The sequence below is a fragment of the Ostrea edulis genome, chromosome 5 (genome assembly GCF_947568905.1).
Source record: "Ostrea edulis chromosome 5, xbOstEdul1.1, whole genome shotgun sequence".
NCBI lineage: Eukaryota > Metazoa > Mollusca > Bivalvia > Ostreida > Ostreidae > Ostrea > Ostrea edulis.
Genome location: NC_079168.1, coordinates 76,490,393 through 76,513,741, shown reverse-complemented (window position 1 = coordinate 76,513,741; position 23,349 = coordinate 76,490,393). Strand labels below are relative to the sequence as shown.

The 23,349-nt window shown below is 35.8% G+C and overlaps 1 protein-coding gene across 2 annotated transcripts; it reads left to right on the top strand.

Moving 5' to 3' along the window:
• The first annotated feature begins 5,477 nt into the window (after positions 1–5,477).
• On the top strand, positions 5,478–22,267 carry LOC125652501 (uncharacterized). 2 transcript variants are annotated; one of them, XM_048881730.2, is made up of 15 exons: positions 5,478–7,002; positions 7,188–7,310; positions 7,417–7,527; positions 7,672–7,749; positions 7,894–8,018; positions 8,154–8,240; positions 8,355–8,447; positions 8,971–9,087; positions 9,344–9,548; positions 15,449–15,607; positions 15,769–15,854; positions 20,026–20,096; positions 20,326–20,420; positions 20,580–20,880; positions 21,988–22,267. In XM_048881730.2, exons 1-15 carry the CDS (start codon positions 6,939–6,941, stop codon positions 22,067–22,069), a joined length of 1,797 nt encoding a protein of 598 aa, XP_048737687.2. In that variant the 5' UTR covers positions 5,478–6,938; the 3' UTR covers positions 22,070–22,267. The 2 variants fall into 2 exon arrangements, with proteins under 2 accessions (XP_048737687.2, XP_048737688.2); XM_048881731.2 differs by lacking the exon at positions 21,988–22,267 and having other exon boundaries at positions 20,326–20,443; positions 20,580–20,653.
• Positions 22,268–23,349: the final 1,082 nt, after the last annotated feature.

Genomic DNA, 23,349 nt, shown 5'->3' with positions numbered 1-23,349 from the left:
ATTGCACCGAAATACCAGAGAAATTTTTCTTCTTTTCTTTTTAAATTTCGGCATATTGATTTCAAATTCGGGATTTTTTAAAATCTATTTTCCTAATGTAATACAAAGCAATGAATAGTATGAAGATAGGAAGATGCCTTCCACGTGATATAATGAATAACCCATTCATATTTCCGGAGAAGAGAAAAGACAGGATAATATATATGACCATATATTATCCTGAGTTTGAAAAGTCATGATTTACATAGATGTCTATATTTAGTAATCCAGATCAGATTTCTATCTCAAATCAAATTCTGATTTTAATTACTTATTTCAACTTCACAGAAAGGTCATAGAGTTAAATGATAATTCCAAATCGTTTTTGGTACTTGGCCAAAAATTTACAAATGTGAGCATACATGTATATTACTTCAGAAAACACAGAACACACATGTACCTACATATCACTGTATCAGCTGTAACTTCAGGTATGAAATGATACGTAGGTAAACGGTTGCTTCATTTTTTCCAAAGCATAATATATCTGAAATTTCAAAATAAACTAAAACAAGAAAAGAAATTTACCATTTTCTTAGTTTCTGAGGAGGACAAAAGCGACATTGCCATTACTACGATGGACATGACACGATACAGGCAATGTTGGAACTTTGAACATTTTTCTGTTTTTTACTTCCAACCTCTGTAAAGTGTACAAATAGAGTGTGTGCACAAAACGTTTTTGCTTGTAATGTTTTAATGATAATGTCATTGCTTTAATCAGTGACAGTTCGGAAGAGAATTGACAAAGTACATAGTTCTGTCACACTAAATATACACTTTAATTGACTGCGGAGTTTCATGCCTGGCATCGATTATCGTGCAGACAATGGTCACGCTAAATTCACTTGGTCAAATTTCAATCGAGTCACCAGACTCACCACGTGGAGCAGGTTAGGACTAAAACAATCAAAGGACTGTAAACATCTCAGAGACTGTTGGGAAAAATAACTTTCCACTGTCGGATATTTCGTTACTGCCTTGACGTGGACAATATACAGAAACTTAACCAGAAATCCCTCTAAAAAGGGAAATTTTGTTTCTAAATACCATCTAGTCGAACACATTTGGCGTGCTTGTCATGGCCATTTAATAATACATTGTAGAAAGTACAAATATAATACCATGTATGCGCCGATGATGATAATATGGCAGCATAAGATAAATGAATATAGATATTAAGCAATAGAAATACCATCTTGATCCAAGAGAGCCTGGAAAAAACAGTACCCCCCCCCCCCCCCCCGGAGACAGCATTCTATGCAAAATTATGCCAATGGGTCATGGGACAGAGTCGCACGACCCTTCCGCCACAAAAATTGAGGCGGCAATTTAGCTGTTCAAAATAACAATCCAAGCCGCACCAATTGTGCCGAAATCAGGTACAAATTGTACTGCACGACTATCAAAATTGCAGAAAAGGCGCAAATCGCGCCCTATGAAACAGCATATTAAGGGCAGATGATACAAACAAATTTTTTCTTTAGAAGAGACTTTATATGATGTCATTCTTTTATAAAAGTGGATAATTCATTGAATTCTTTTCCCCTTTGACTTGGAGAGTGAAATATTTTCCATATTTCAAAAAAAAGTACAAAACAATAGTTATCATGGTAAATTAGTTTATTCTTCATCTGTTTACCTTTTTTATACCTCAAAAAATGGTTGTCAGGGAGAACAGAGTGTACTGATATTAGATTTACAACACAACATGTAAAATATTAATGCATTACAAATTTTACACTTGGAAAATATCAATTGCTGCTTCAATAAAATTACATATATGGACATTGCACCCTCAGTAAAGGTTTACAAATTAAAATAAACTTCATAATATGTTGACTTAATGTTTAAAGTGTAATATAAACTTAAAAATCATATACCATACGGGGTGAATTTTCAGAGTAGAAGCAAAATTGTAAATATCACATTGGCTGATTTTCTAAAGACAAAGAAGAGTTATCTCCCATAATATAAGAATAAAATTTTACAACTTCTGAAAATAATTTACAATGGCATTTATGATTTTACTGTTTGTTTTGGGGTTGGTTTTTTTTTTGGTCACTCTTGGTTTTCCTTTGCTATTCATCTCTGAAAAAAATAAAGAAATGCCTAATACAGATCGATCTCTTTGATGTGCCATTTTACATTAATTTCTGCATTATGTCACGTTTCCCAGTAGAAACAGGAGAAAGATAACTGCATGCTTCCTGCTGACATCTTATATATAGCAATGGTCCAAGTCCATACCGTTTTTCGTCCTCACAATGTCTTATGCATTGTTAAATCTAGTGGTCTACCACACGCAGCACAACCTTTTTCCAAATTGTCCACTAGAATTCCAAGTTCCACAACTCGTCTCCAACAAATCATCTTCTCATGCTCTTCTTCCGATTCCTCACTCTCTGATGCATCAGATGGATACGTTTCTTCATTTCCTAGACATTCTTGTGAATTATCACCAGACGAGCAATTTTTTCTTGATTCATCCAACTTCTCCTCGATCACCACGTTGTTATTGGCATCAACATTCACTATCTTACGTCCAAGGGATAATGCATAACCTTTCTTAGCATTCTGTAACCTTTGATGACGTTTTTACTAATAATTTTTCCTGATTTTTTTCTGAATGATTCTGGCATCACAATTGTTTACATTGTTTACTAATCCCCTTTCCTGCTCTTAAAACACAGAAGAGTTCCAAACAACTATAAATGAGAAAACCAAAACCAACCAAAGTATTTTTTTACCATGGGAACTCTTCAGTGCTAAAGGTAGAAAAATTTGTTTATATCATCTGGCCTTAAAAGGACTATGCAAATTGCATATCAAAAAGCACCAATTGTGCCGAAATCAGGTACCAATTGCACCCCATAACTAAATAAGTTACTAAAAGGCACAAATCGCGCCCTATGAAACGGTATATATGTATTATATGAAATGCAAATTGCACATACAAACACAACATTGGCTCATGACAAGCATTAAGGAAATTTTGGTGAAACAAAACTACAACGAATGGAATGATCCAGGGCATTCCTTAAAGTATTGATAAAAATGCTGTTGCACAAATCAGACAAATGTACTCCATCTTTTCTAAACAATTCCTTGTGTTAAACCTTTATATCTGGATAACTAATTGATGCACCTTGTTCCCGAAACTTATTGATGACAAATGTTGCACATGGATCATTCATTCCATCAAAGTGTGTGTGTTTTGTTGTGCCACTATCAAAGATATATAGATGAAAACTCCACATTGCCCCCAAAATGGCTGATTATTTTGACTAATAATTCACTTTCACGTGTTCTTTCGGAAATCCTGGATCCGCCACTGATATGTTCATTATCATCACTGCTACATCGCACATGAATAAAATCAGTCATGCATGATACAATTTAAAAAATAGATGAACATTTAAATCAAAATATGGTCTTACAATCCCGTTCACATGTCATTTTGTAATTATCGGAGGTGAGACATCAATTGAGTTTACATGAGAGAGGTACATGTATGTAAAGAAGGTCATAATTTATACTGGTTCAATTTGTGCCGACAACACAACTGGGACAAATCACGGCAGTAAAGTTTAAATACGCAAGTAACCTTAACATACCTACACTGTATATAAACCGATGAAATACCTAGTCCGTTAAAATACACATTGCATTTCGCAAATTCTATGGTCGTTATATAACGATCTAGTTTGTCAATACAACCTATCATTGGGTCAAATGCCGTCTGGCGTGTTTCATGCCGATTGTTAGACCGTTCTTTAAGGTTCTTAGCACACTGATTTTGACTACGGATAACGCCGTTTACCTGATCAAGATATAGGGCTCACGGCGGGTGTAACCGGTCGACAGGGGATGCTTACTCCTAGGCACCTGATCCCACCTCTGGTGTGTCCAGGGGTACGTGTTTGCCCAACTATCTATTTTGTATTGCTTAGAGAAGTTATGAATTTAATCACTATTCGTTATCTTTACCTTTCATTGCTCCCGTATGATGGATAAAAGTGGCGAGACTACTAGTGCTGAACATGTAAACCTGTACATAGACTTGTACGCAGTAGTAAATGCTTAGTAACACAGACATTCCCCTCTCCGAGTCTTTAAAATTTAAATACGCCCTCTGCGTTAATAATGCAGATGAAGCATCTCGCTGAAAGCTTTGTAACTTGTCCAACTTAATCGTAGTAAAAAACTACGCTTCCAAAGCATATTTTCTATGCTCCCGAACACTGGATATAAGGGGGGGGGGCTTTTTCATTGATTAAATAACGCAATAAGGAACGATAAAGCGACCAATCGCATATAGAAGCCGAGACACACCATCCAGCGAAAATATTGGCGTTGTGTCCCACGGTAAGTAAAAGGAGTGCGGCCGAACGTGGGTTGCCGACGATGGATCCATACAGGAGGACTGATTTTGTCTTCAACAGCTGTAGTTTAGTCTTTAAGCTGATGTTTTTGTTTTTCCAGATTGATGTTATTTTAACAAATGTAAATTCTTGATCTCATGACTTGATATGTTTACCTCATCTTGTCAGCAATGCTTTCCCAATCTCCCTGATTTTCAGAATGAAAGGATACTCTTTTTGCATGTTGAATCGCAAGGTTTGTGCAAAAGGGAACATTGATTAATGAAAATGTGAAGATAACGAACAGTAATCAATGAAAGGTGAAGATAACGAACAGTGATCAATCTCATAAATCCCATAAGCAATACAAAATACATGTAGATAGTTGGGCAAACACGGACCTCTGGACACACCAGAGGTGGGATCAGGTGCCTAGGAGGAGTAAGCATCACCTGTCGACCGGTCACACCCGCCGTGAGCCCTATATCTCGATCAGGTAATCAGAGTTATACGTAGTCAAATCAGTGTGCCACGAACGGTCTAACAGTCGGTGTGAAACACGTCAGAGAGCATTTGACTCAATGATAGGTTGTAATCTCATAACTCCTATAAAAATACAAAGTTAAGAGTAGGGCAAACAGGTGGGATCAGGTGCTAGGAGGAGTACTATTCCGTCAACTGTTCACACCTGCCATGCCCCCTTTGTCTTGATCAGATGGAGTAATCCGTATTCAAATGAATGTGTAAAGAACGGTCTAAGAATTGATTTGAAACAAGTCTGACAGCAATTGATCCCATTGGCAGGTTGTATTGTTAAATTTGATCGTTTTGATAACCATAAGATTTGCGAAATGCTGGCTGTAAAGGAGACTGTTAAAATCTCTGTAACATAAACTTATTTGTCAGTATCCTGCCTCAATTTGAAAACTGATCGTACACAGAACAAGCTCTTGCATATTGAATCAGCTGAGATACATTAGAAATCCCCAACCCGCCTCTGATTTCTCCACTCCTGTTATTCAAACAAGTGTCCTCTTGCGACATGTATCTCATTCCCAACGTAAATATGATCAGTTCAAGTACCGGCACGGTTTGTTTCTCCCCGTGTGTCATATCTACCTTCTTAATGCGATTTAGTCGTCCTTTGTTTAATCAATCAATTTGTTTGAGCCTAGATGCTTTGACAAACTTGCCCTTCTGTGATCTTCGAGTAAAATGCATCACGATTTAGTATTTCAATTTGCTGCTTGGCGGAATACAACTTAACGGATGTGATAATTGAAACGAAATATTAGAAAGAACCCCCCCCCCCCCAAAAAAAAAAACCAAAAAAAAAAAAACAACCACGGTTCTACAAATGATGGCATTGTCCAAGTGGGGTTCGACCTTAACAATCCCAATAGAGAGGAAACAATAAAAATATTCTTGGATAGAAAATTAAAATCGAAAGAAAACAGTTGATTATCAGCGCTCTAAACCTCGACATTGTTGACAGTACCGATACAGATGTGTGCCAGAAATGTTTTAGGTTGGTACAGAAGATTAAAGATTCCTTAGAGCTAAAACACAGGGTGAAAAGTGATTTCTTTATTGGTATCAATACTAGTAATTGGTAAAGAAGAAACTTTAATTCCAAATACTACTTCATCAGCCATCTTGACAAATATCGTACCCATCGCTATTCATACATGGATCGTAATTGACAATTTACCAAATTTGGTTCTATTTTATATCGTACGCTTTGGTGTTTGTGTGAACCGAATACATTAGGCATTATTGCGAAAGTTTTCAAAATCCTTATGCGAGCACATACAGTTTTATAGTGTGGAATAAACTTCGTGAGAGAGAGATTACTGTACTATGTTTATGAATTAACTGGGGCGTCATTATCTGTATAGTACAATCTGATTGGTTGATACTTCTCATAAATATTCCAAACGAAGGTCATGCCAACGTAACCCTTTATTGGGTTACTTCAGATCTACGCGAGCAGATCGAAGGATATGATTTTAATCAGATTGGTCGGCAGGGAATACTTACTCCTCCTAGGCATATGGTCCACCTCTGGTATGTCCAGGGGTCCATGTTTGCTCTACTCGTAATCTTGTTTTCTTTATAGAAGTTATGAGATTGATCACTGTTTGTTATCTTGACCTCTTCAAGAGTCCACAATACATATGATGAAATACCCATGGTACATTCTCTTTTCACTGAAATAATAAGAAAAGAAATTACTGTTTGCTTCACGAGGATAGTCATGTTGTGATGTGTATTTATACTTTCATTTGTTTTTCCTCTAAAAGTTGTATCGTTTCTATTTCCGGTCTGTATATCTATTTTCATCCTTGGTTCGCGTTTGTTACAATGAAAAGCCGTTTGTAGGCTTTTATACAATAAATGTTCGGGAAGACTTTAACACCATGGAACTTTGGGAATCTGATAAGGAAGTAGATGAAAATCAATTCAATTCATGAGAAAAAAATGTAAGCACATTTGCGGTGACTACTTTTCGCGTTTTCTTTGAGCAACACTTTAATGATGGCACAATTTGTTGACGAGAATTACTGGATGCAACGTGCTGAGGAAGAGGCAAAGGAAAGTAAGGTTTTAGTCAATATATTTCTGAACATCCTCTTCTGTATTCAGGAAATAATGAACGCCTGATATCAATGTTTATTTTTACGTGGAAGCTATCGATAGTACGTTGGGTAAGCGTTTACAATTGAAAAATTACATTTCAAGAATTTTGAATATATATTGCAAATTGCTAACATATGATTGTAGATCGAATGTTAAAACACCAGCACGGAGCAGGCGCATGCGTTATGTTTGCTCTAGATACTTCATCAAGTATGCAAGGAACCGCATTTGAACAGATGAAGAAGGTCTTTACTGACATTATAGATGGTACTCGTTTTATCGTGCTACGCCTTCGATTATTGATCGATATATGATATTTCGGTATTTAACATAGTTAGATTTTGAAAAGCCTGAAAGCACTTTATCTTTTAAGAGTACGCTCGAGGTCCAATGGATGAAAACGTGGCTGTTGTAACGTTTGGAGAGGACATCAAGTTCGTTCATTACTACTCCAATAACTACCGGTCAATCAGAAAGTGTCTAGGTAATGCACATTGTGCAACATTTCCCCCTATTCTCTCTTGTTGCTATTAACAGCTGTACAATAAATTCATTTCTGTAGAATCGAATTTTGAAAGTTCGGTTGATTTTGTTTTCGTAAATATTGTTATGTATATTACGGTACTAGATGATGTCGAATGTAAAGGAGCATCCCCTATTGAGGCAGCAATCAAAATGTGTTTGTCTGGTTTATGTCTCGGTGGAGGTAAAAAAAGAAGTCATATTTCATGATTTTATTAAATTACTGTGAAGCAGATTTTCATAAATGTGTATGATACAAAGCTGATGATTCTGCTAAGAAAACGCTAACGAGAATCTTTATTTCTTTAACCACTTATCACGTGATCAGGCCACACGGCATCAATTGGAATGTTTGAACTTAGGGCAAAGCTGATCTTGATCACGGATGGCAAACCTACGTCTTCTAACATGATAGGGGAAGTGGAGGATAAAGACATCATGGATCCAGTAGAGGTGGAAAGTTTTACTTTTCTCATTCATACTTAATGTGAAGTAAATCATACGCCTTAAAATATCCCATGAAGTAAATCTCTAATTGGAATTTAGTTTCCAATTTAACTATTTACGTACTAGATGTTTGGATTGTAGACACGAAAATCACTGATGAACTTTGTTGGAAACGTCGGACGACACACAGCTTTAAATTGCATCCCGGTCGGTGAAGACCCTGACTTTGTAAGTTATAACAAATATGTTTATGCAAGGCTACCTCCGTCATAAATGCTAGCATTCGTTAATTGTATTATCATATATGTAAAAAAAAAATAAATCGTTTCAACCTCATTACAGTGTCTGCTTGGATCAATTTCATATTCATCTAGAGGAGGTAGACTTATACAACCAGAGGCAGCCGTTCAGTATGGCAGATACCACTTTAACATGGTCAGTAACAGGTGTAGGGACTTTGCAATGTTTGATATTTTACCTAATATATTAATGTTAATATAATATCATCATCCTCTGTAAGTTTCGCACCATGTTGAACTTTCTATATTCGACTTGAATTTATTCCCGATTGACATCAGTTCAACTCCGAACTAAAAGTTAAGGATCAGCGGATACTGCTAAAACTGTTAACACTTACATGGTATCTGTAATACATGTTGTTTGAATTTGATATATTCTCTAACTAAAATACACCACCAAAGTCTTCTACATCTGCTTCATATTGGATTTTCATCGGACATAGATGTTAATGGCAACAATCAATTCTATGACAAACGGGATGACTTCAGATCGTCCATCGTCAACTTCCCATATCTATGTAGCAATATTCTATTATCACTTGCATAATTATGGTGTTTATATAGCTCAACTGATTCGATGCTGGTCTCAACAGTTTCGTTTAAAGTCAGTTGATATTGATCACTGTTCATGATCTTCACCTTTTCATTTTGAATTTCAGAAAATTGCTGATGAAATTCTGAGCTTAGGGATCATGCCAACAAAGTGCTCTCGTGACCATTTAGAATTAACGATGCATTCCGTTGGGATAAAAAGTATTTCCACTGATGAAGACTTGGTAATGTCAATGATTTTTATTTTAGATTTTTTTCCATGTTTGTGATATACAGAAACTAAATCTATAATTGTTATGCATAATAGATTTATAATCTTAAAAAAAATGATTGTTTCATTAGATTTACAGTGTTGTCTATCACAACATATTGTAGTAGATGTGTCTGAATTTGTTATGTGTCTCTTGCAAAGCCTGAACATATATCAAAATCTTTACCAATTTAAAATAGTGGTAGAAAGAAAGTTGTGATACTTTTCAGGATGATATTTTAGAAATGATAAACGAGAGAGAAGCTTTCAAACCCCTAACATACAGTGATGGTGAGGACGATGACGAAGGAGAAAATTGTGAATATAACTCACAAATGCCCCCGGTAGGGACGAGGGTTCGGCGCGGGCCAGACTGGCGTTGGGGGAATCAAGACCAATATGGGCCAGGAACTGTTGTTTCCCATTCTGAAAGATGTAACTATTCTAAAGAACGCACTAAAAGAATCGAATTTTATTTAGTCAGTAAGGCAGTACTATGAAATCAAACTGAGCAAATCTGAAATTTGTCGTCGTTACCGTTTATAAATCACTATCTAACCTAGCTTTACGAAATGTTCATTATGACAAAGTTTGTCTTTATAGAAATCTGTCCGTCCGCTTTAATGAAAGAGAAATTGCCTTTTTATTATGGATTTTAATACAAAGAAAAGGTGCTGATTATTTCGCACGGAGATGTACATGTATTTTGCTTACACACACAAACACACACACACGCACACCACGTACTTTCCAAAGTCTTAGCTACATATTAGTATCCCCATCGGAGTAAAGGGAAGTGACTCTGTAGAAGTGAATATAACGAACACTGATCAATCTCATAATCTATTAAAGATAAAAAATTAAGATAAGGTCAAACACGGAACCCTGGACATACCCCTATTGTCCGGTCACACACACCGTGAGCTCTCTATCTTGATCTGGAGTAATCTGTAGTCAGCATCAGTATGTAAAGAATGGTCTAACAATTGGTATGAAATACATCAGCATTAAACCCAGTGATAGCTTGTATTTGCAAATTATAACGACAATATGTTTTGCCAAATGCTAACTTAATTGATGCTGCTTAAACCCTTGTAACACCAAAATATTTGTTAGGAGTCTGCCTCGATTTTAACAAATGATCACGTGTAGGACATTCTCTCGTGTATCGAATCAGTTGAGAGACACGAACACCATATGCAGGTAATAATGGAATATTGCCACACAAAGACGGGAAATTGACGATGGAAAGGCTGAAGTGATCTCATTTGTCATGACGTTGTGTTGTTAATATGACGTTGAAATATCCAAATATGATGCATATATGAAAAACTTTGTTGGATTTTTTGGAGTTCATGGAGATATATCGAATCGACATATGAATGAAAAATAAAAATGCAAATATCCAATGCGAAGGATTTGCAATAATATTTTTGCATTAAACTAATACACCAGAAGTTAAAAAGGTGGATTTTAGAATTATTTGGTCTTTGAATTGGTGCTTATGAAATATCATTATTATATCTAAATGATATTATACAGTTTACCAATCGCCATGCTTTATAGTTATTACATTACTAAGTGACTACAACATAGCTTTCATTTGTCAGTATCCCGAATCATTACATCAATGCTATCTGACGTTTTTCATACTAATTCTTTACATGCTAATTTTGCTCGACTGAGAGACATGATTGATTGGTTATGTATGGTTTTACGCCCTTTGTGGCATCATTTCAACCTTTCATTTGAACCAATTTATCGGCGGTTGAGACAAACACCGTGTGAAGGTGATGGTGGAATATTGCTACACAAATATGGGAAGATTACTATGGAGAACTGAAAATCATCTTATTTGTCATAAAGATTAGTTCTTCGTTTGCAGTTGACATCTGTGTTCCACGAAACATCCATATATGAAGCAGATATGGAAGACTCTGTGTTGCCCTTTATTTCGAGTTTACTGGATTATATCGAATCGACAGATGAAATTTGCTTCTCTCAATACGTTTTGGGTTGAAATTAATAAATAAGGTTTTGGAAAACCAGTAAAGTATTCAAAATTTTATCATTGCTTCTAAATGTTAAACAAACGGCCGTTACATTGTTTGTTTATCATGTGAAACCTTAAGTAAGACATTCAGACCTTGTTTATCATGTGAAACCTTAAGTAAGGCATTCAGACCTTGTTTATCATGTGAAACCTTAAGTAAGACATTCAGACCTTGTTTATCATGTGAAACCTTAAGTAAGGCATTCAGACCTTGTTTATCATGTGAAACCTTAAGTAAGGCATTCAGACCTTGTTTATCATGTGAAACCTTAAGTAAGGCATTCAGACCTTGTTTATCATGTGAAACCTTAAGTAAGGCATTCAGACCTTGTTTATCATGTGAAACCTTAAGTAAGGCATTCAGACCTTGTGTATCATGTGAAACCTTAAGTAAGGCATTCAGACCTTGTTTATCATGTGAAACCTTAAGTAAGGCATTCAGACCTTGTTTATCATGTGAAACCTTAAGTAAGGCATTCAGACCTTGTGTATCATGTGAAACCTTAAGTAAGGCATTCAGACCTTGTGTATCATGTGAAACCTTAAGTAAGGCATTCAGACCTTGTTTATCATGTGAAACCTTAAGTAAGGCATTCAGACCTTGTGTATCATGTGAAACCTTAAGTAAGGCATTCAGACCTTGTGTATCATGTGAAACCTTAAGTAAGGCATTCAGACCTTGTGTATCATGTGAAACCTTAAGTAAGGCATTCAGACCTTGTTTATCATGTGAAACCTTAAGTAAGGCATTCAGACCTTGTTTATCATGTGAAACCTTAAGTAAGGCATTCAGACCTTGTTTATCATGTGAAACCTTAAGTAAGGCATTCAGACCTTGTGTATCATGTGAAACCTTAAGTAAGGCATTCAGACCTTGTGTATCATGTGAAACCTTAAGTAAGGCATTCAGACCTTGTTTATCATGTGAAACCTTAAGTAAGGCATTCAGACCTTGTTTATCATGTGAAACCTTAAGTAAGGCATTCAGACCTTGTGTATCATGTGAAACCTTAAGTAAGGCATTCAGACCTTGTGTATCATGTGAAACCTTAAGTAAGGCATTCAGACCTTGTGTATCATGTGAAACCTTAAGTAAGGCATTCAGACCTTGTTTATCATGTGAAACCTTAAGTAAGGCATTCAGACCTTGTGTATCATGTGAAACCTTAAGTAAGGCATTCAGACCTTGTGTATCATGTGAAACCTTAAGTAAGGCATTCAGACCTTGTTTATCATGTGAAACCTTAAGTAAGGCATTCAGACCTTGTTTATCATGTGAAACCTTAAGTAAGGCATTCAGACCTTGTTTATCATGTGAAACCTTAAGTAAGGCATTCAGACCTTGTTTATCATGTGAAACCTTAAGTAAGGCATTCAGACCTTGTTTTAATACCGAAAATTCAAAGAAACTTCTACAGTTTGTAATTACTCCGATGAGAAGTCTAATCTTAAATTATTTTTTGAAAAAAAAAGGACAAAATAAATTATATTTATGCCGTCATATTCCCCTGAAAACGTCATTTGTTATTGATTTAAATAATACACCGAGCACATTTATGTCGTCATTTCCCCCTGAAAAGCTAGTTGTAGAACTTGTTATTGATAAAAATGATTCAAAAATATTGACCACATTAGAGAATATGATTTATTTTTCTACTGTTGATCTAATTTTGAAAGATACATATGAAGTAACATTAAAAATCATATTATCAGCGCATTTTGTTTGCAGAAAGGTAAATCGAACTGTGCAAGCAATATGCGCATTTTTATCAGACGTACATTTATAAATCCATATTTTAGAATCACCAGCATTTTTCTATAAATGATATTTTTGTCAACACAGTGTGTACTGTGATTGGCGGCTTTGAATTACAAAACCTCTGTTGATGTGAAAAATGTCATAATAATGAAATATCAATTTAAATGATCGAAAATGTACGCTAGTAAACACAACCATTGACAATATAATCAATGTGTACATGATTCATAAAAATACATACAATTAATTTTATTCACAATTATAATATACACCAAAGATGGGAAAGTACATCTTCATAAAAAAAAAAATTAAAAACTACATGTACAAGTACCATCCCTAAATTGTCTAACCAACAATCAACATAACAGTTACTAAAATTGCATTGTGGGGGTATTTTTCTAACTCTAGACTGCATCTGCATGCACCACTAAATTCTAGACATTTCCATCCAACCGCGATAATTGTTCTCTCTTCGTGCAAGGGAAATAAATCAATTCACTCTCCCACCGCATCGCTTGAAACAGAAACAGATGAATATACTACTCTTGCAGATATAGAATATATACTTTGCCAAAACTCATCTTACTTCATAAACAAAATTATACCAGAAAACTGCATTTACATTATTCTATGAAATAAGTAAATTTTGCTAAGAAAATGTATAACGTCAATCATTTTCGGTGGTTAAATATAATACCTACGTCTATTCTTGCAAGAGGATTACACTTTTACTCTTGCAGACCGATAATTGACGGTTGCAGTAGCTCAGTGGTGATCGTTGGCGTTGTAAGCGATAGCTCATGAGTTCGAGCCCTACTCATACATTGGTCGCGTCGAATCTGAGAAGTAAACATAGGTAGTGATTGCTCTATCGCCAAACGCTCGGCATTGAGAAGATAGGATCATGGGTCTTCTGATATGATCATAAAACGTACGTCTCATGTCGCGACAGGCGATTGTACGTTAAATAACCTTACTGCAACGGCCCTAAGCCTTAAGCATAGGCCTAAAAATTTAATTCTTCACCTATAGCTGGTGACGTCTCAATATGAGTGAAAAATCCTTGAAGGGACGTAAAACAAACAAAACCAAAACAGCCCATGATTTGTTTATTTGTATTTACTGTATTTGGTGATCAGGTCTTCCAACAGTCTGTTGGGATTCCCATGGGCACAAATTGGTTTCCTTTGTTAGCTGACCTGTTTTTGTATTCATATGAGGCAGAAGTTATTCAAAAACTTCTACTTGAGAAGAACAAATCTCTTTCTGTGGCCTTCAATTTGACATTTAGATATATCGACGACTATTAACAATGCTTATTTTCATTCATATGTTCATTCGATACATTCCAATGAACTCGAAATAAAACACACCACAGAGTCGCCCACGTCTGCTTCATACGTCGATATTTTATTGAAAATAAATATTAACGGCAAACTAGCAACTCAACTTTATGATAAACGTAATGATTTCAGCTTCTTCATCGTCAATTATCCATATTTATGTAGCAATATTCCATTACCACCTGAATATGGTGCTTATATCTTTCAACTGATTCGATATGCAAGAGCTTGTTCTGTATATGTGTATTGCTGATGAAAGGTGAAGATAACGAACAGTGATAAATCTCATAACTCCTATAAGCAATACAAAATAGATAATAGGGCAAACACGGACCCCTGGGCACACCAAAGGTAATATCAGGTCCTTAGGAGGAGTAATCATCCCCTGTCGACCGGTCACACCCGCCGTGAGCCCTATATCCTGATCAGGTAATCAGAGTTATCCGTAGTGAAAATCAGAGTGCCAAGAACGGTCTATCAATCGGTATGAAACACGCCAGACAGCATTTGACCGAATGATAGGTTCTACAGACGAACTAGATCGTTATAACGACCATAGAATTTGCGAAATGCTGACTTTAGTCGAGACTGTTGAAACCCCTGTACCATCAACTTGTTTGTCAGTAGCTAGCCCTCGATAGGAGTTATGAGATTGATCACTGTTCGTTATCTTCACCTTTCATCTTAGATGTATCATACCAAATATGCACTCACCGATAACCTTCTACATTAGATATGTCTTACCAAATACACTTTCTACATGTATTTTCTCTCAATGTCGATGCAGAAATTGATTTACGCTTCTTACCACCGGACTAAACTTTTGTAGCGCCATGTAACACACGACTGGCTCAAGGATGAGGATTGTGCATTGAAGTGTTACTTGAGGATGCAAAATTTAGATTAAGATGTAGTTTCACAACGAGCAATTGCTATTCAGCAAAAGTTTAATTTTTAGACTTTTGTATGCTTTTCACAATATTTAACGTTTACTTTAAGCTGATAATTCATCTTTCGGAGAAAGTGAATGTAATTCAAGCTCCTTACAGTTCATGCACCATTCTCGCTGATAACGGTTGTATTTTGCTCTACCAGTGATGTTCCTGATTCCCAACATAGTTATTTACTTCGCTATTACTTTCATAGAAAATTAGATATTGTCAGTTTGGGATTTTTTCAGTCGGTTGGTTACGCGTTGTATGGGATGCAGGAGCAAGTTTTCCATACAGATATGGGAGAAATTCATCAGGACATCTTGAGTTCTTCGACTTGATTGAATGTGATGAACCACGAGTACTAAACAACGAACTCATAGCTGAAGGGTGCCTTGTTGAAAGAGGTGAAAGCATGCACATTTCAAAATTATTTGTCAAGTTTTTAATCTACCGAGATTGTACGATATTTCTGTGATACGGTGTTTGAGTGTCTAAAGTTATATGAATGCAGTTATATCCGATCTCTTGTAAATAAATAGATAGTAATCTTGAAGTATGATATTAGGCGCAGACTGGCAGTGGGAGGAACAAGATGGCGGGCGGGGAAACATTGGAGTGGTTTACAAAGTCAAATACAACGCTGTTGTTTACGTAAGATGGCTACAAATATTCTCACAAGGGATTAGAATTTCAACATACATTGTACTAAGTTAATCTTAACTTTTATTAAGGACCCTCTATGTATGAATCTATTGAATCTATACATTGTATCTATGAATGGATGTTTTTGGACATTAAGAATATCATATCCCATGGAGGTGTACACATTGAGTTTATCTTGACATTTTCAGCATGCGGTACGTGTCACTTTGCCCCAAGACAATCCCTCAAAAACTACGAAAAACTGATGAACAAAAATCAATGTTAATGATCAAAATAACAAACATTTTAAAATAAAGCATTCAGGGGTTCCACATTGACAATATCTTCGTAGTTTTTGGTGCTAATATCTTTCAACAGTCTGTTGGTATTTCCAAGTCGACAAATTGTCTTCATTTATTAACTGAACTGTGGTCTTGACATTTTCAGCATGGGGGACGTGTCAATTTGCCCCAGGAAAATTCTTCAAAAACTACGAAGAACTAATAAACAGAAATCAATGTTAATGATGAAAATGGCAAACATTTTAAAATAAAGCATTCAGGGGTTCCACATTGACAATAACTTCGTAGGTTTTGGTGCTAACATCTTTCAACAGTCTATTGGTATTTCCAAGGGGACAAATTGTCCTCATTTATTACTGAACTGTTTGCTTTTTATTCTTACGAGGCAGAAGTTATTTATAAGCTTCTACATGAGAAAACATATTTTGCTATGGTCTTCATCTCGACATTTCGATACATGAACTACGTTTTATCTACTTACAATAACCATTTTCATTCATATGTCGATTCGATATATCCCAACCAACTCGATATAAAAGACACCACGGAGTCTTCCACATCTGTTTCATAAATATATTTGTTTTAATTTAAAATAGATGTTAACAACAAACTAACAATTCAACTTTATGACAAACGAGACCACTTCAGCTTCTCCATCGTCAACTTCCCATATTCATGTAGCAATATTCCATTATCACCTGCATATGGTGTTTATATCTCTCAACTAATTAATTACATAAGAGCTTGTTTTTCATATGATCAGTTTTTATATCAAGGAAAGATTCTGACAGTTGATGCTACAGGTGTTTCAAAAGTATCGTTTAAAATCAGTATTTTGCAACTTTTATATTCGTTATAACGAACTAGTTTACCAATACATCTTGTCATTGGGTCAAATGCTGTCTGACGTTTTTCATACTAATTACCTAACCGTTCTTCTCACATCAATATTGACTGCAGATTAATACGTTTACCTGATGAAGATATAGGGGTCATGGTGGGTGTGACCGGTCGCCAGGGAATGCTTATTCCTCCTAGACATCTCATCCCATCTCTGTTATGTCCAGGGGTCTATGTTTTCCAAACTCTTAATTTTGTATTTCCGATAGGAGTTATGAGATTGATCACTATCTTGGTCGAAAATAATGATTAAACAAATTCGATTGATTACAAAATGTGTCTAAGACTAACTTTCCGTTTATTGTATTCTATGCTTCCAAGGGTATATCTCTCTAATTGTAGCATGCAATTTGAAGTCTCCAAGGTGCAGTGTATAGAAGACATTTAAACTTATTATATACATAAAGGCTTTGATTTTCAAAAAAAGTACAATTTAGTGGCACGTTTTGTCTTTTGTAAAAAGAAATTGCCTCCGTTTTAGTGTGGTAAAAAGGCAAAGATAGTAGATGCCTAGATCTTGTCAAAGGTATTTGGAATTTGTGTTGGAGTTATCTTCCTTTGTAGCAATTGATTGATTGATTGAATATTGTTTAACGCCCTCTTCGATTATTCTTCACTCATATGGAGACGTCACCACATTGGTAAAGGGCTGTGAAAATTTGGCCTTTGCTCAGCGCTTACGGCCTTTGAGCATGGAGGGATCTTTATCGTGCCAAAGCTGGTGTAACACGGGACCTCAGTTTTTGCGGTTTTATCCGAAGAACCGCCCCATTTAGTCACCTCTTACGAAAAGGGTTACTGAAGATCTATTCTAACCCATAATCCCTAGGGGATTTGTAGCAATTCAGAAAAATGGAATATCTTTAGCTTCATATATTGTAATATGATTGTAATTTGATATATATATTAAAATCCCGCATTAGACACATGAAAACAAAAGTACGTACCATCTATCCTTCTGTGTTTAGTAAACCAGAAGTGATAAAAGAATTAGATAGGTTACATCAGGAATATGTTTTGGTTCCAGCTGAAAAAGCTAGTAACAACATTGTCTTTGTTTGTAAGGCTCATTATTACAACTGTATTTTAAACGAACTTGGCATTAATTCCACTTTTGGTAATCATACTTATACTCCAACTGCCTTTTCAAAAGACGAAATTCTTCAAAACCATGCTTCAGTTTTAGACACATTTAATATTCCAGTCAATGGATCGAATGAATATGAGTTACCGTACCTATACTGGATTCCTAAACTACATAAAAACCCTTACAAACAAAGATACATTGCTGGATCCAGTAAGTGCTCTACCAAGCCCCTATCTTTGCTCCTCACGAAAATGTTAACAGCTGTGAAGGAGAAACTTCAAACTTACTGTGCGACTACATATGCCAGAAGTGGTGTTAATCAAATGTGGATTCTAAAAAATTCTAAAGAACTTTTAGTAAACTTGAAATCACAGAATTTTCCCCAAATCAATAGCATTAAAACCTCTGACTTTTCAACACTATACACGACCATTCCTCACGATAAATTAAAGACTATACTTTTTGACATCATAGACAGTTGCTTCTTCAACAAAAACGGAAAACGGAAATATTCATATCTAGTGATCAGTCATTTAAAAACTTACTTTGTTAAAGACCACTCTGATTCCACGTACAAGTACTCTGAAGTTGAAATAAAAAATATGCTAGAGTTCCTCATTGACAATATCTTCGTGGTCTTTGGTGATCAGGTCTTTCAACAGTCTGTTGGAATTCCCATGGGCACGAATTGTGCTCCTTTGTTAGCTGACCTGTTTTTATATTCATATGAAGCAGAATTTATTCAAAAACTTCTACGTGAGAAGAAAAAATCTCTCGCTGTGACCTTCAATTCGACTTTTAGATATATCGATGACGTTTTGTCTATTAACAATGATAGCTTTCATTCATAGGTCGATTTGATATATCCCTGTGAGCTCGAAATAAAGGACACCACAGAGTCGTCCACTTCTGCTTCATACTTAGATATTTTATTGAAAGTAGACATTAACGGCAATGATTTCAGCTTCTCCATCGTCAACTTCCCACATTTATGTAGCAATATTCCATTAGCACCTGCATATGGTGTTTATATATCTCAACTGATTCGATATGCAAGAGCTTGTTCTGGGTATAATCAGTTTTTAAATCGAGGTAAGCTATTGACAAACAAGTTGATGGTACAGGGATTTGAACAGTCTCGATTGAAGTCGGCATTTCGCAAATTCTATGGTCGTTATAACAATCTAGTTCGTCAATACAACCTCGCATTGGGTCAAATCTGTCTGACGTGTTTCATACCGATTGTTAAGCCGTTCTTGGCACACTGATTTTGACTGCGGATAACTCCGTATACCTGATCAGGATATGGGGCTCACGGCGGGTGTGACCGGTCAACAGGGGATGCTTACTCCTCCTAGGCACCTGATCCCACCTCTGGTGTGTCCAGGGGTCCGTGTTTGCCCAACTATCTATTTTGTATTGCTTATACGAATTATGAGATTGATCACTGTTCGTTATCTTCACCTTGCATATATATATATAAAAGTTAGATTACGTCCACAGTACCCCTTGCTTGTCATAAGAGGCGACTAAATTGGGCGGTCCTTCGGATGAAACCGCAAAAACCGAGGCACCGTGTCACAACAGTTGTGCCACGATAAAAAAAACCTCTCGCTAAAAGACCGTAAGCGCCGAGCATAGGCTTAAATTTTGCAGCCCTTCACCGGCTATGGTGACGTCTTCATATGAGTGTTAAATTCTCGAGCGTCCCGCAATATAGAACCAACCGATCAATCATGTTGCACATTAACAATCTTTCATTCAATGCAAATGTTTGTATTACTTAACGTTTGATTCTTGAAATGTGGGATGGAGGGGATATTGTGAATTTAATACCTTATCTAGAAGTATTAGACATTGATATAAATGAAACCGTGGTCAATATTTTCAGGTGCGATGGCCAAATGCAAACAAGAGCAATTACAGGTTTGGGTACGAAGGAAAATTTGATGTTCGACTCTGGTAAGTAAAATATGAGTTGTTAATCAATGAGCATTGGTAGCTTCACGCTAACACACATCTATCGGAATTTTCAACCCTTAAATTGACGTACTATATTTATCAAGATTCATACGCGCAATGTTCACCACTGCAACGCATTCATGAGGAAATGGCTATTATTATAATTTGCTAAGATATCAAAGGCAAAACATTGGAAATGTAATGCACTTCAAAGATTTTTTTCTACCAGTGATCCATATGATCCCAACGTGGTGAAGAGATTAAAACAGCAACGGGAAGCAGGAGATAAAAGAGACTCATCTGATGATACCAACAACATAACAAGTACTCACACCATGAAGTTACTAGTATTTACATAGTATTAAATCCCCTCCTATGACAGCGCGTTGATATAGTTAAAAAAAGTAATATGACTGTCCCAATACACATTTTAGTGTGTGTTAATCTTGTAACCATGATCAATGGATTTATGCATTTCTACAGAGGTGACGGGGGAGTCCAAAGATGAGGGAACTACACGTATGAATATTTCTGCTAAAATTCCAGTTTTGAATGAGAAATATGCAGGTATAGACAACCGCAGTCCTCTGTCGAAAAACTCTGACTCAAGTGAAAACGACGTTTCTTGGGAACTTGAAGCCGATAAATCATGTACTGCTATTTGGCAATTCAAGGATGAAGATGGCCAATGGAAAAATTTTCCAAAGAAAATGAATCAGAAGATTGATACGAACTACCGGAAGAATAAAAGAGCAACGGTTCTGGTTAACATTAAGGATTCCTGGTAACAAGAATTTGATGATACTGTCTTAGTACGTTGTATCACAAATGAAAGGTGAAGATAATGAACAGTAATCATTATGATAACTCCTATAAGCAATACAAAATAGATAGTTAGGCAAACACGGACCTTTGGACATACCAGAGGTGGGATCATGTGTCTAGGAGGAGTAAGCATCCTCTGTCGACCGGTTACACCCGCCATAATCCCTATATCTTGATAAGGTAAACGGAGTTATCCGTTGTCAAAGTCAGTGTGTCAAGAACGGCTTAACAATCCGTATGAAACAAGTCAGACAGCATTTAAACCAATGATATGTGCTATTGGCAAACTAGATTGTTATTACTACCATAGAATTTGCGAAATTCTTATTCTAAACGAGACTGTTGAAATCAATACACCAACAACTTGTTGGTCAGTAGTCTGCCTCAATTTAAAAAACTGATCATACGAAGAACAAGCTCTTGCGTATATATCGAATCAATTGAGAAATATAAACACCATTTTGAGGTGAAAATGGAATATTGCTACATATTGCGACATATGAATAAAAATTATTATTGTTTATAGGTCAACCGTGGTCGATATATCTAAATGTCGCATTGAAGGCCACAACAAGAAAAAAATAAGAATATAAAAACAGGTCAGCTAACAAAGGATCACAATTCGTGCCCATGGAAATTCAAACAGACTGTTGCTAGACCTTAGCACCAAAGACTACGAAGATATTGTCAATACGGAACTCTAGCATATTTTTACATTCAACTTCAGAGTTCTTGTGCATTATATCAGAGAGATGTTTAACAAAGTAATTTTTTGGATGACTGATCACTAGATATGAATATTCTGTTTTCCATTTTTGTTGAAGAAGCAACTGTCTATGGTGTGAAAAAGTCTAGTCTTTGATTTATCATGAGAAATGGTTTTGTAAAGTGCTGAAAAGTCATATGTTTTATGTTGTTGATTTGAGAAAAGACTTGCAATTTCAAATATACTAAAAATTGTTTAGAATTTTGCAGAATCCACATTTAATATACACCACTAATTGAAATAGAAGAAAGCATTTCTGGATCATTGATATTTTACCTGGATTGTATCTTTCTTTTCTAGGTTTAGGATTGTATTATCAAAGATGCAGATGATAGATATAAAAACGAGAGAAACCACTGATATTAGATATCTTGAAGACTGAAGTTACAAAGATATCCATGTATGCATCGTCAGTTTTCGGATAAATAGACAATGAAAGTTTTCTGTATCGGTATTGATATTTTTTAACATATATGCATACTATGTTTCTATCTTATTACAAATGAAATTCTTTCAAAATGTGGATAATTTTCTGAATTATATGGATGTAAATGCAGTTGGACATATAAAATATACCTATGACTTGAGTTTTGTATGGTATTAATGACCAGGTACTGAACACGAATGTAATGGACAACGTTAATGTTACCATGAAAGTCATCAATACTGGAATGATACCACGTGTTTGTAAAATATTTCTATGATTGCAAGAATGAAAATAAACTACAGTATGAAAATGAACAAAATTTCTGATCAAAAGTGAAATAGTATTAAAAACAAGGTTGATGTAAAATATGGAAAAATATGAGAAGCGAACTCTGATCAAGGGACCGGTAGGAAAACTAACCACGTGGGAACTCGTTGTTCCTCCGTCTTCTATGATACTCTATAATTTCTCTCTGCCAATCACACACCCCAGAGTTCATAAAATGCACCCGAAAAATGAGTATGAACAATGAACAGTAAATAAATCAATGCCCTGATACGATCACTAAAAGTGGGCAATATGAAGTTAGAAAATTAGACATTTGTCTATCTATCATTCATCCTGATAATGAACTTGTTCATACCATTAGGGCACATTAACCGAATTTGTCATGCCTTTTCAACTGTAGTCTTCCCAAAAGTGGTTCTTTGATGCAGTGTTTCAATGGTGAATTGGTGGTTATTGATAAATATGGGGATATATCTTTCCACCAGATAATATCTTTGATAAATCTTGCATTTACTGAGGTATATGCAGTTATTAATTTTACAGAACAACTGACTGGGATTTTGTAACTGTTATCAGAGACAGGACTGTTGAACCCATTGTCTGAGATGTGTTTCCTCAATGTTGTCTGAGATCAGTACAAGATCTAACGTCTCCAGCTGATGATAGGTTGTCAAGTCTGGTCATCACCATCATGTCCTTCATGTCTTTATGGTATCTAAAATCAGATGTTTGTTCAAATCATGTCATTTTAGATAATGAAACTAGTGATGATTCAACTAAAAGTAAAGATTTCTAAAGATCTAAATCAAATATACGAGCGGGCCGTACAGCCAGTAATGATAGGACAAATACGACTGACTCAAGTTCGGACCTTCATTGTCCTATGGAAGTCGGTGACTGACAAACTGATTATGTGTGCAATAATAGGAACATAAACAATATACCGG

What these genes read in the sequence shown, in the direction of transcription:
- LOC125652501 (XM_048881730.2), top strand. Translation starts at nt 6,939, where the DNA reads ATGATGGCACAATTTGTTGACGAGAATTACTGGATGCAACGTGCTGAG. An exon ending in TCGGTGAAGACCCTGACTTT is followed by an intron (nt 8,241 to 8,354) that starts GTAAGTTATAAC and finishes ACCTCATTACAG; the next exon opens with TGTCTGCTTGGATCAATTTC. An exon ending in TTTCCACTGATGAAGACTTG is followed by an intron (nt 9,088 to 9,343) that starts GTAATGTCAATG and finishes GATACTTTTCAG; the next exon opens with GATGATATTTTAGAAATGAT.